At 34.7% G+C, this 13,009-nt stretch overlaps 1 protein-coding gene across 1 annotated transcript; it reads left to right on the forward strand.

The window, feature by feature from the left end:
- Positions 1–169: 169 nt before the first annotated feature.
- LOC111518523 (GTP-binding nuclear protein Ran-like) lies at positions 170–8,221 on the forward strand. Its single transcript, XM_023175494.2, has 2 exons — positions 170–313; positions 7,358–8,221. The coding sequence occupies exons 1-2, from the start codon at positions 289–291 to the stop codon at positions 8,062–8,064; spliced, it is 732 nt and encodes a 243-aa protein (XP_023031262.1). The 5' UTR covers positions 170–288; the 3' UTR covers positions 8,065–8,221.
- The last annotated feature ends 4,788 nt before the right edge of the window (positions 8,222–13,009 follow it).

The following is a 13,009-nucleotide window of genomic DNA, read 5'->3' on the forward strand; positions in this document are numbered from 1 at the left end:
AATAGGCATTAGGTCCAATAATATTAGTGTAGGAACCGGTGATGAGGTACCGATAGACAATAAAAGAACCAGATGCGGTCATCGTTTTTGAAGCCAGTTCGTAGTGCTAAGCCAGAATAGCACAATAATAAAAGACGGTCACACTGGACTTCTAAGTTTGCAACGACATCGAACACACGTTTCGGGACAGACCTGTCAGTTTCATCTTATTGCCAATAAAGAAACCGAAATACAAATAAAACACCACATTAGTATTATTACACTACAGATTTTCCCTAAGAATTTTGTATGTCGTTTTTGCCATGCGATAAAGGTAAATCAATGAAATTTCTCTAACTTAAATCTATTTCTTTAACACCAATTTAAAACAAAACCAACAAAAATCTATAGATATACAACCAATGCAATAATTATTAATAATATTTCATTGATATAAAACTAAACCGACATAGGAGACATGCGACAATTAAAAGTGACTTTTTATTCTTTTCACCCCCATGACTCTTTTGCACGAAATTTCAATTTACCGAGCATTCAATATTCGGCCATCAAAAACAGTTTGAAACATTTGCATACATGAGTTCAATATAATTACAATCAATTCGCAATCGACCCAAAAAACAATCTAAATGACCTTTATCAAACCAACTTAATAACTATATAAAAACCTCCATCAAAATGCAATAACAGCACAAAAACAACTTCATTGACCTTGTGTGAAAAATTCTCAAAAAAAAAACAGAAACAGGAGAAAAACAACAAAACATAAACAAATCGGTTAAAAACATGGGGAAAACACAAACGCGACATGTCATTATTGTGTGTTTGACAGGCCAAATTCAAAATACAAAATTCAAAATCGATTGCAGTGGACGGGTGATAGGACGGAAGAGTTGGCGCCTGGTGGGAATGAGAAGCAATTTGCATGATGCCGCTTAGATCAGATACCATTGAATATTCCAACAAATATTTGAATATGTATTTGAATATTTTGTTGTGTATTTTATTTTTGCATAATTTGGAATGTAAAACACACACACTCGCACAAAAATGGAGCGACTAAGGGAGAAGGACGCACTGATTGCAGCTCAATTTGTTGTCAGCATCAAATGGGTATATATACCATATGGTTGCATTTTCCATCTTTATTTTCTACTGGGTAATATCCCATGTCGAGCACAACAACTATGAAATTTTGAATATTTTCACTATTGTTGCTGTCAAAATACGTGAAAGCTTTGCACGTGCTTAGGGCGCATCCTGACATCCTGATGATGATGATAATGATGATGACGATGATGTTGTTTTTACTGGGGATATTCCATTGTAATTATATGCATGTAAAATATGTTGAATCAAAAATGTATTTTTCATTGGAATGCATGCAGCAGGAGTGGATTAGACAGTGGACAGTGGACTTTGCCATTTGATATTAGGAATTTTCAATTATATAAAAACATTTAGCATTTTTAGCCATATCATGTGTATAAAGGAAAATTTTGCTTTATAATGTGGGTTACCAAAATAAGTCAGTTGTTGTCATGTGTTTGTACTATCAACAGTCTCATAAATGGAAACTATGACCCCTTAACTAATCCTTAACTGCTTTAACCTTTGCATAAAAGATTAAAATAGTGTTTAAGCCAACAAAATCACAGACAAGAGAAGAGTTCAAGAGGTCAAATCTTTATAGCAACAGTCTTAAATATATGTATATTTATTATATGCAATACGTGCATTTCGTAATATTGACCATAGAATTCTCACATTTTTCAAACATGTCCATTTTTAAATATGTTTATTATGTTAGCTCTAAGAAAAACTAACTTATCTTTAAACAACATATAACCCAATTCATTCTTATAGTACTCTCAAATATGTATTGAAGAACTCTCAATAATAACTATCATAGACAAGATATACAATTTAATTTAAGTCACCCCGCATATATGCCTTTATTCGCTCCTGTGTCCTTGTAAATATTGCCCTAACTAGTTTGCATTTACCTTACCACCAAGACAAAAGTCAGAATCAGGTTCCTTTACCTGTATCTGATTCTTTTTTTTAGTTTTTTTTTTGCTCGTTTATGTTTCGGTGTCAGAGCCGAGCATATTTTTTTATGCAAATATTGCAAGTTTAGAGAGCAGTTTGTCTTCTTGGGGTAAGGACATTTTTTGTTCTTAGTTGCTTGTCATATTTATTTATCGAACTGAGGAAAACAAAACCAAGTTCCAAACAATACAAAATGCCGCAAAGTTTTTTGGCGTCTTTCCTTAGAAGCTAAGAATTTGTTTGTTTTTTTTTCTGTAATGTTTTCCTTATTTCAAGTGAGATTATTTATTTTATACAACATAAGCTTTTTGTCTAACTGCATGGCAATTTATGTTTGCTTAGATTTGGTTGTTAGATCTGAAAATATTTTGTAAAGGGTTTATTTTTTGTTATGCAGGTATTTTAAGTTTCTCTTCTGCTTAGGTGCTTTAGTTTGGGCACTGTTTACTTGTTAATGCTTTTGTAGGAGTTTGAAAAAATTGGTGGTTATATAGCTAATGTCCTAAGAATTTGGTGAGCTAAATACTTTTATATGTTTATTAATTTTTAACAAACTCCCTTCTTCAAAAGCTATATTCTGGTACAGAAAACACATATTCGAAATGTCCTGGAATAACAATAAAAGCAAACAAATTTCTCAATGTTTGACAGCTTCAACATTTATTCTGAAAAATTTTTAGTCTTACAACAAATTTTTCTATGAAGAAGAAAATAAAACTCATTTTTCTATAAATTGTTAAACTAAATCTTGAGCGAACCCAACTTCTGATTCAATTTTTAAATGAAAATAAGATTTATTTACTCAGATCATGAAAATGTTTGAAAAATTTTACATAGTTTAAAAAGTTTCTTTTGGTTGTACATATGCATACATATATTCTTAGATGCATTGTTATGATTTTTGCAAGGAAAAAATTACTAATATTCTGGTACTGGATTCTGGGTGTTACTTTCCAAAATCGACCATGAACATTAAACATTTTTTTTTCTGTCCATTCAGCATTCAATAGAAATTTACATCACGTCTGCACTTTTACATCTACACACGCATGTCTTTGTGTATGGGTTGGTATGGTAAAAGGACATTTTGATGTGGGAAAGGCGCGTTGAGCATACTAACACTTTTTTGTGTGTGCGTGTGTGTGTGTGTGAGTGTGCCTATCTGAGGCTTTCACCTAACAAAAAGTCGAAAAGAAACAAACCAGAAAAAATAAAAATGGAAAAGGTAAAGGTAAACCATAATAAATGTCGGAACAAATTTAGTGTAGAAGAAGTAAAACTATATTGCCACATAGGCAATTTCATTTGGCAAAAGCAAATTGGTTACCCTTTTTAGAACACTTTACGGCCAGTAGCCACATTGTTTCTGCTGACAATATTGTGGAACATTTGCTTGCCACTCAGGTAAATAATGGCAAGTAAATATGTATATTTTCATGCCTGTATAGAAGAAGGAATATTTGAGGGTGTGGCCTAACGTTTCATACAAATTGATTAGCTCTAATTTGCTAATTACCACAATCAAAGTTCCTTTTATTTTTTGCTTAGTTATTTGTCTAAGCACAAATGCTTCAAAAAAGCTTTCAACTGATAAATGTTAAATGAAAGTGAATTTTTGAAAGTTTCCCCAACACTTCACTGCATAATTTACGAGGCATCTCCGACTCCTCCCAAAAACCCAGTCAATACGCATAACTTCAATTGACTTGGCCTTAATACTATGCAGTCAAGGGGCAAAACAGCTCTTTGTGGGCGTTTCCTTTCTACGTCTCTGGGCGAAATTAGTGGCCAAAATGCGGCAGATTACAAGGCTGTAAAATGTTCTTCAAATATTTATTTGCCTTTGGCCTTTGTTGAGGGCGCTTTTAATTTGTAGCCAGGCCATGAATAATGCATGTCCTATATACATACATACCTTCTCTCTCTCTCTCTCTCTCTTTCTCTATAGAAAGAGCCAGTAAAAAGAAAAGAGTTTGCTTAATTGCATAGTACAGAAATTGGTCAGAGTTGCCTTTAAGGCAGGTGGCAGCTGTTATTTTGGGCTGAATAAATTCATGGTAAACATTTTATTTTACAACAAAAATTTCAATATTAGAATTTGGTTTATCGATAACAATTTGCAATCCCTATACAAATTAGTTATTGCTATAAAAGTCAATTAAAAATCGAATCTAATATCAGAGTATGCTGTGACTTAATTTTCAATATAAACTTATGTGTCTACCATGTGGATTACTTTTCTTAAAAGCCTACATCTTATCTTATCTTAACGTCTAGTGAATTAAAAATTTTTCAATAACAAAAAAATTTATATATTTTCCAACTATTTCTTAAGAAAATAAAAAGGTATTCCAGGAATATACATACATGGTAAATATATTAAACGAAGGCATAGTTTTCTATTGGCAGACTTTATTTATTCATTTTATTTTTTATTTTTATACCTTTGCAAAAAGGGTATATTAATTTTGGTCAGGAGTGTGCAACGCATAGAAGGAAGCATTTCCGACCATATAAAGTATATATATTCTTGATCAGAATGACGAGACGAGTTCATATAGCCATGTCCGTCCGTCTGTCCGTCCGTCCGTCTGGATCAGCGTAAACTCCTCCTAGACCGAGCTATTGTCGTGAAACTTAATATTGGTGAATTTATTACACATATAAACAAATCTGCCAAATTTGATCAAGAACGGGTTACTATATCATATAGCACCCATAGGAACGATCGGTGGAAATCAGTGACTTTGATCAATAGCTTCGTTATTTCCAATGCTAAAATTGTAAGCCGTTCTTTCGCAAATATTAGCCTATTTGGATAAAACGTTTTTCTACTTTGATGGCTATAGGTAATAAAAGAGTTACCAAAAAAGTTGCAAGGGTATACAAACTTTGACGCGGTCGAAGTTAGCCCCGGCCCTCTGGTTTTATATATTATTTATTTTATTTATTCTTACGCTTTTGATTTGGAAGTAGATTGTTCAATTTATAATTGAAACTATAAATACTATTGGTAACAAAATTTTCAATGCTAAAGTAATAATTAATATAATTATCAGAGAATAAAGAAAACTGATATACCAAATTCTTTTCTATGCCAAATTCATCTTATTTTGCATTTTGATGTCTGCCACTAGTTTAATGCTGTTTAAACAGTCAGATATTGAAACATAATTTATGTAAATTTTATGATTTAACATATTTGTTACACTTCCAAATCAGCAATTATGTCATATCATAATAATTTAATTCAGAATTGCTTAAGGAAAATGTCTTGGCCTTGTGAACAAGACGGTTTGAAGTCTTTAAGGTGGTGTCAGTGGTGACAGTGTCTTGGACCTGAGTTCAGTGCGGTTGTGGCTTTGGGGAGCTCGAAAGCTGAAAGTGCATACACTTAGCGGCCAAGTTGAAGTCGTCATCATCGGCAAAGTCAGCATCGTTGTGCTCGTTGTCCTTGTCGTCGTCATCATCATCATCAGTGTCAGAGGCATGTCCTTAACAACGAACAACAACAACAAAAGTAGAGAGAGAAAAAAGAACCCTTTCGGCTTATTCAGACATACGCACACACACACACATGCATTGCATTGCATCGCTGTCGGAATGAAGTGCAGGGGTGTCCTTGGCATGAACTTTTAATTTACAACTGCGTCAAGTTGCAGGCTATCTGCCATTTTTTCTCTTTTTCTGTTTGTTGGTTTAATTTATTATGGAGAAAAACTTTTCTTTTCTTATTCTGGCAACTTATTATAAGGTAGAGAACAAAGCAGAAGCAGTAGCTGCTTCAGCAACCCTTTTGTCAGCCTACGAACACACACACACACTCACACAAATAAATGACAGTCATGTCAAAATATTCTCACCTCGATTTTTCATTTCATTTAGGCGGGGACGAAGTTCTCGAGGTTTATCAGTCACATAATGCTGCGATGCTGACATCATAACTTATATCATGATAAATAACTATATGTTCGTTACCCTTTTTTTTCTTCGTATTTTTGTCTCCTTAACCCTGTTTGGTAGGGATGCTTCCACAGTCAAGCAGACAAATGACTTGACTGAAGCTTCATCTCATCTCGTCCGTTGTCTGAACATGTCCTGGCTGCCTTTATCTACCACTAATGTGCCAGAGGAGGTGCAAGGAACCGAATACCATGTGTGTGTGTATGTATGCTTAGTTATCCACCTGGCAAAGTTTTCTATTGTCTGCAAACATTTTCTTCCCTCTCCTTCTTTTCAGTGTGGATTCTTTTTTTTTATTTTTTGGTCTTGTCTGCTTCTCAGTCACGCTGCGCAAACATTTTTTATACTTTTCACTCTCATACCATGTTGGTTTTCCTTATCCCCCAACAAGTCATAAGTTGTTGCTTCTTCAGTTTATTAGGAGTTGATACAGTCTGGAAAATATTTTAGTCAATTTTCCATTATAAATTGATATCAAAAAGGCAAAAGGGAAAGCTAATTTAATCCAAGTATGTACACGAACAGTCTCTAATAACACAATTTAACTTTTTATGCCAACCATTAAGGTGTGCTGGCCATGGCTAACATTTGCATCTCCAATGGCTACACAAAACCAACTCGTATAAAATGACGTGACGTCAGTTGGCCAGCCATCTACAGTCTGGACATACCACACCTCATCGCACTGCTAGTTTTGTGCCACAAAATGTTGCATACATACATGCCAAGCATATACAAATAGTTAAGTCTGTCCATATATATATACATATACATATATAGGTAAAGGAGAAATGTGAATAAAGTTTACAAAAATATTTTACACAGCAGCTTTGGACATGGCATAGCTTCAGAAAAGAGAAAACAGGTTGAATTTGTAGTTAAAAATCTCATGTATCCTGTACCCTACACACACACAAAAACACACAATTTCACAATGTAAATGTGTGTACTTGCAGGATATGCATCAGTACAGACGAATCCTTGGTGCATGTTAGTAAGTAGGTTACATATTTGCAAATGCCTCTGTATAGGGTAATAGATGTTTTGCCACAAATATGTATGTGTCCTTCTATTAATTCCAATGACTTACTTACCAGCATAACCAACATAATTACCATTTAAAAGTTCCATCTTTGTTCTATAATAAGATTAGTTAGTTAGTCCCTTGGCAGTTGTCATTGCCTTTTACTTCAACTGGACAATTTTTCATTTATAAAAACCCAGGTCATAGCTCTTTTGATATTTCATTCATTTATAAATATTTTATTCAAACTGAAACAACAACGCTTCAGTGTTGCTTCTTTTAAAACTTATTCATATTTTTACAATCTTTTCTTTAAAGCAAACAAAAAGAAAATGAAGGGGAAATTTGGCAGTTTACTTGCTTACAAGTGTGTATTAATTGGAGATTCTGGAGTTGGAAAGACCAGCTATTTAAAGCGTCTACTGACCGGGGAGTATCCACCTACAGGCGATGCTGTAAGAGATGAGATTCCACTGATGTTTCATACAGATCGCGGAAATATTTGCTTATATATTTTGGAGGCCGATTTCAAAGACTTAACGGATATTTTGCAATTGAACGACTTTGATTGCGTTGTCGTTATGTGCGACTTAAGCAAAGACGATCCCAGGATGATACGTCGATTCCCATCTGTGATAATCAAATGCTTTGACTGCATACCAACAGTGCTCATTGGCAACAAGCGAGATGCGGTGGATAATGGTTTAGAAATCGAGAATTCTTATTTGGTATCGTATTTTGAGATGTCTGTGAAGCACAATTTAAATATTGTGCAGCCATTACAATGGTTAATACGTAAGGTACTGACTAATGACCACATTAAGTTTGTTGAGGAATACGCTCCATGGCCACCAGAACCGTTGATAGACAATTGTCAATCTTTGGGAAAATATTGTGAACCGAAACAAGATGCATTAGAAGGCAACACTCAACCGGAGCCGTCGATAGACAGAAACTACCTAGAGTCCATATTCCTTGATGTGGCATTTAACAGTCCGTTGCCGGAAGATGATGGTATTTGGTAGAAACCACTTTATTCAACCTTTCTATTATCATTCAAATAGGTTGAATAATTCAACTTACTTTGGCAGACTCGAGAAGGAATATTAAGCAGCCTATCCAATATTACTTTTTATTATGGTATTTTCAATAAAAGAATTGTTTACAAATTGTTGCATATAATCGCCCATTGAATTTATTGTTAGAAGCTTTGGCCACTCGATTGGGGTAAACATCAGTTGTGTTGTTATACAGTTGAATACTTCCCATATAACTAAGCTAACTAAGTTTATGCTTTTGCATTCTAGCTCAAATCATAATCTGCTACATATTTTCATATATAAGTAATCTGAATTGTTGTGTACATATGTATATATATATTGTTATAGTTTACTTTATAGTTACACTAGCAAAAAATGAACTTCCGGCTGTTGGGTAACTAGTCAGGTGGCTTCTCCTTCTACATTAACACAAAAAAATATGCACAGTTTCTGAAATGAAAGTCTCCAGGCTCAGTTGGAGTCGAAGTTTTAATGAGCTACCGGACTGAAGGGGGAAACCGGGTCTTGTAGTGGGTACCGCTAACATTGTCTCAACAAAGGCAACAGTAACAAACAGTTGTGAAATATTTAAAACATTAAAATGTTGTTTAGTACTTTTGGGAAAACAAAACAACAAATGAGTCGGGGAGGCGGAATAGGGGAAGCTAATGAAAAGGCGTTGAGATGCATAAACTATGAGTTAGTGATGCTTGGGGAAATATGCATTTCCGACTCATAACTCGAAAATTTTGCAATTGCCAAAGGAAAATGGCAATGCAGCGGAAATTTTCCCTTTAAATGCGATACACACACAGACACATAAATATATATGTATATATTAGCAAAATAAAAAAGCGGCAACAACAAAAAAAAAAAAAGACAAAACAAATAAAATTTAAAAAAAAAGAAAGTGGTAAACAGCATTAAAAGTTTTTCCTCTCTCGCACACAGAGAAAATCCACTTAAATGTGTTTTCCAATTAAAAAAGTTTTCTACACTTGAACATTTTTCGAGCATGTGCGAAAATCTTTTATGCGAATTGCATTCAGAGTGGCGAAATAGACTTAAGCTGAGAGAATCAGTGTGTCCAGAGTCTAGAGTCAGACCACCATCGCACACAGCTCCAAAACCAGATATAGCTATAGCTACAGAAACCTAATGAAAAGTGATTACAAACATGATAGATAAATGCTCGACTTCAACACAAATACACACACACACATCCAGCCACAGTCGTCCATTCTGCCTTTAAGTAAAACATCTTTGGTTTGGCTACACTAAATGGCCAAATAAACTTTTTGGTCAGTTTTGTGTATGTGAGTGTGAGTGTGATTGTGTGTGCTTCTCCTTCTGCCAATCTTCCTTACATTGCCATTGCTATTCCATTTCCATTTCCATTGGCAAATGCTATCGCTGTAATGAACTTCTTAAGAGCTTTTCATTCTTTCTATATTCTCATCTCTTGCTGTCTTCCTCTTTTTTACCCATCTGCTATCTTCATCTCGCTGTCTCACTTTAAAGTTAATGAAAATCCATTAAAAAAGTCCAACATTGTTCTTTGTTTAACTTCAAGAAAAGTATCTTTCAGAGGCAGAAACATAAAAAATTTTTCTTATTAGGTTCTCACGATTTGTGTGCTTCCACTTGACTGGGTTAAATTTTGTGCAAAGAACTGATAAAATTAGGTTCAAACAATGCTTTGAGAATGCAACTGAAGCGAATAACTGTTACGGTGATCTTACTTTGCATTTGGCTTCACGTTTTAATGTTAATTGAAGGTCACTTTAATGGCTATACATATGTATGTACATATAGCCTTGAACATATATAGGTTCTAGGTTGCTTAAAAAAATATAAGTAAAGGAAAGGCAGAAGGTCTGAAACTCTAGTTTCTCTAAACTTTAACTAAATTATTTGTAATTAAACGAAAAGTTGGTTATTATTTGGCAATTAAAGATATTTCTTAACCAACAACAGTCTCCACTTTCAGATATTTAGACACGGAAACAGATTATACATCAGGCGTATACATCAGGCATAAGATAACTCAAATTTTATTAAATACAATTCGTTGCTTTTAAAAGTCGTATCCTAAATATCGTATATATATTATTGCAACAAATACTGCAAAATGTTGAATTGAATTTACCTTTTTGAAAGATTAATATCAAGTATTCACAATATATATAATATTATGTGGGACAGTGAGTTAAAAAGATGTTAAAATTTACATAAAAAGCTAACAAAATGAAATAATTTATTACCAACTGCCTGAAACAAAATACAAATTTATCTCTCCCACTCTTACTCGATATCTCTCCTGTTACCGTGTGCTCACCGTCCCTCTCTATCTCAATGTTATATTCATAAAATATAAAACAATGCAAGAGGACGAATTTTACGCACAATTTGGATATTTTAGACTCTGCTTGAAGCGGCATTAAATTACACACACACACACACACACACCAAACACCTACACGTTCAAATAGCTAGGCACACCCACACAAACACACAGGGAGATATAGACAGGAGCATGGGCAACTCTCTTGTAGATTCCTCAGACCCTTTTGCATATACGTTTACAGGTTCAAGGATCAAAAACAAAGTTGACAGCACTTTGATGCCGTTTGAACACACTGAAAGTGTCCTTTTCAGTGTTGCTGTTGCTCTCCTATTGCCCACTTTTCACAAAAATGTGTTGAACCTTTTCCTGTTACAGTCAAATAGAATCTCAAGAGCTAGCGGCTGGGATTCATGACATTGGAGGGTAGGAGGGGTGTGCATGTGCGGGTGAAACAAACAAATCAATGGAAATAACACATAAAACCAATAAAAGTTTAAAGACCTAAAAACGTCAAATGCATTTGCTTTCGTCCTTTTGAAATATGAAATTGCCACGAGAGTGTGAGAAGGAGCGAATTCTCCGCTTGATAAATAAGTATAAACAAGGAAATCGTAAACTGCAAAAATTTATTGGAAAACAAAAAATAAACTCACACACAAAAAGGACACACACACACACGCACTCAATCTGGTAAAAGTTTTCAATTTAGCAAAGATATGGTCAAGGACTTGTTTCAACTTTTGTCACGAAATGAACAATCACTTGTTGTTGTTTCTGTTGTATTTTATGAAATATTAAACGTTTTACAGTTGTTTAATATTGGCAGTTTTTATATTTACTTTACGACTTTCGATTTTCTGATTAGTTCCGAGAAAAAGCTCAATTTATAAAATGAAGCTATAAAGATTAACTTGCCACTTCTGAATATTTAATATTTACTTTATATGAGTTGGAGTAAACAATTACCCCAAACTACTTGCAATAAGTTAAGTTACCATTGCTTAACACCGAATTTTTAACAATATATAAGCATATTTAAATCAAAATGGCATGAAAAACATCTTATTCATTGTCTTTACAACTAAAATCTTTGTTTTAGGCTCGTGTCTTACCAACCAAATGACTGCTCCAATCGACACACTGCCTTTTCTTTGTCTATAAGACTATTGAGCAAGCCAATATTTGGGGGCGTAATGACATGTCAATTCTGAAATAGCTCTGCATTTCAATATCAATAAAACACTTCAGAGTAACAGAGGCTAGACCGCAAAAGCTTTAACCACAAGTGTGTAAAACAAGTTTGGCTATTTTACCAGCTGCCCTTTATCCAATGCAAGAAAATTATACCAATGAAAAGGTAAATATAGTTTTGGGAACTACATGCAACAATAAAATAATGAGAGATAATACTTAGAATTTCCGAATTGTGGCCATTCCTGGTTTACTTCCTAATCCTGCTTTATTGTGTACATTGGACAAACTCCTCAACACTTGTAAGCAAATAGAGTAGTTACACTTACTTCACTAACTTTTTGTTAGCTTTTTTAAAAACACAACACATTGCAATCTTCATGACTAATAAAATATATAAAATATATTTTAAATCTATTCAAATAAATCCTCACCATGTCTGATGAAGATCTCATATGTATTTATCATCTATGCTTAAATTTTAAAATAGTTTTATAAACGAAGCATATAATTTTTTCGATGTTTCTATAAAAAACATTGGAATCTTTAATAAGAACTCAAAATTTCCAGCAAATTGAAATCCGAAATGCACCATATTATTTACGCTGGATTACACACACACCCACTTTATTTATAGTCAAAACCCAGACATATCATTTTGAAGCATTTTCGTGGCATAATCGAGTGTCATTTGAGTGCCAATATTTGATGATGCGTTGCAGTCAGAAACACATTCAAGGCAAAGGTGCAAGATGTTTCCTAACACACTAAACTGTTGCATACTTTTTGGTAGGGGGGGATTTACCGCACGCGGAAATGACAAACACAGGAGGAAGCCGACAGAGACAGCTATGAACATAGAGAGATGGTGAGAGAGAGAGAGAAAGGGAGGGGGCAAAGCTCTAACTCGAGGACATCAAGGACATCTCGCTGCGCAATGTAATTTAGTGTGAACTGTGAAAGCCGACCCCGACAGCGACATTCCGATCTCATCCGCCCTTTCCTCTCCCCAGCCCAGCGACCTCCCACCAACCGCAAATCTTGCATGTTGCGTACCTTTGTTTGGCTAACCTGAGCCTGGCAAACATGCCAAGAGTAAGAGAGCCAGAGAGAGCGAGAGAGAGAGAGTGTGGGAGAGTGGGCTCAAGTGTTTTCAGGTAAATTTACTTTAATCACTGTAAAGTGCAAAGCGGCGGCAAAGAGCGCAAAACACTTAAAAATGTCCTAGCACACTGGACTGGACTTTTTACCCGTGCCTTTTGTCTTATGTTAATTACTGGTGTCAACTTGCGGGGCAACAACAAAACATGCAACTTTGAGAGCATACTCGTATATCCTTTGAGCTTCATCTCCCCCTGCCTAACCGCCTAACCCCTGTGCCGCCCCATTTCC

This window comes from Drosophila willistoni (assembly GCF_018902025.1).
Source record: "Drosophila willistoni isolate 14030-0811.24 chromosome 2R unlocalized genomic scaffold, UCI_dwil_1.1 Seg200, whole genome shotgun sequence".
Classification (NCBI taxonomy): Eukaryota; Metazoa; Arthropoda; class Insecta; order Diptera; family Drosophilidae; genus Drosophila; species Drosophila willistoni.

Excerpts from the sequence above, each read along its gene's own strand:
- LOC111518523 (XM_023175494.2), top strand. The coding sequence starts at position 289 with ATGTCGTTTTTGCCATGCGATAAAG. Across the intron at positions 314-7,357 it reads GTTTTTGCCATGCGATAAAG|CAAACAAAAAGAAAATGAAG; the intron begins GTAAATCAATGA and ends TTTTCTTTAAAG.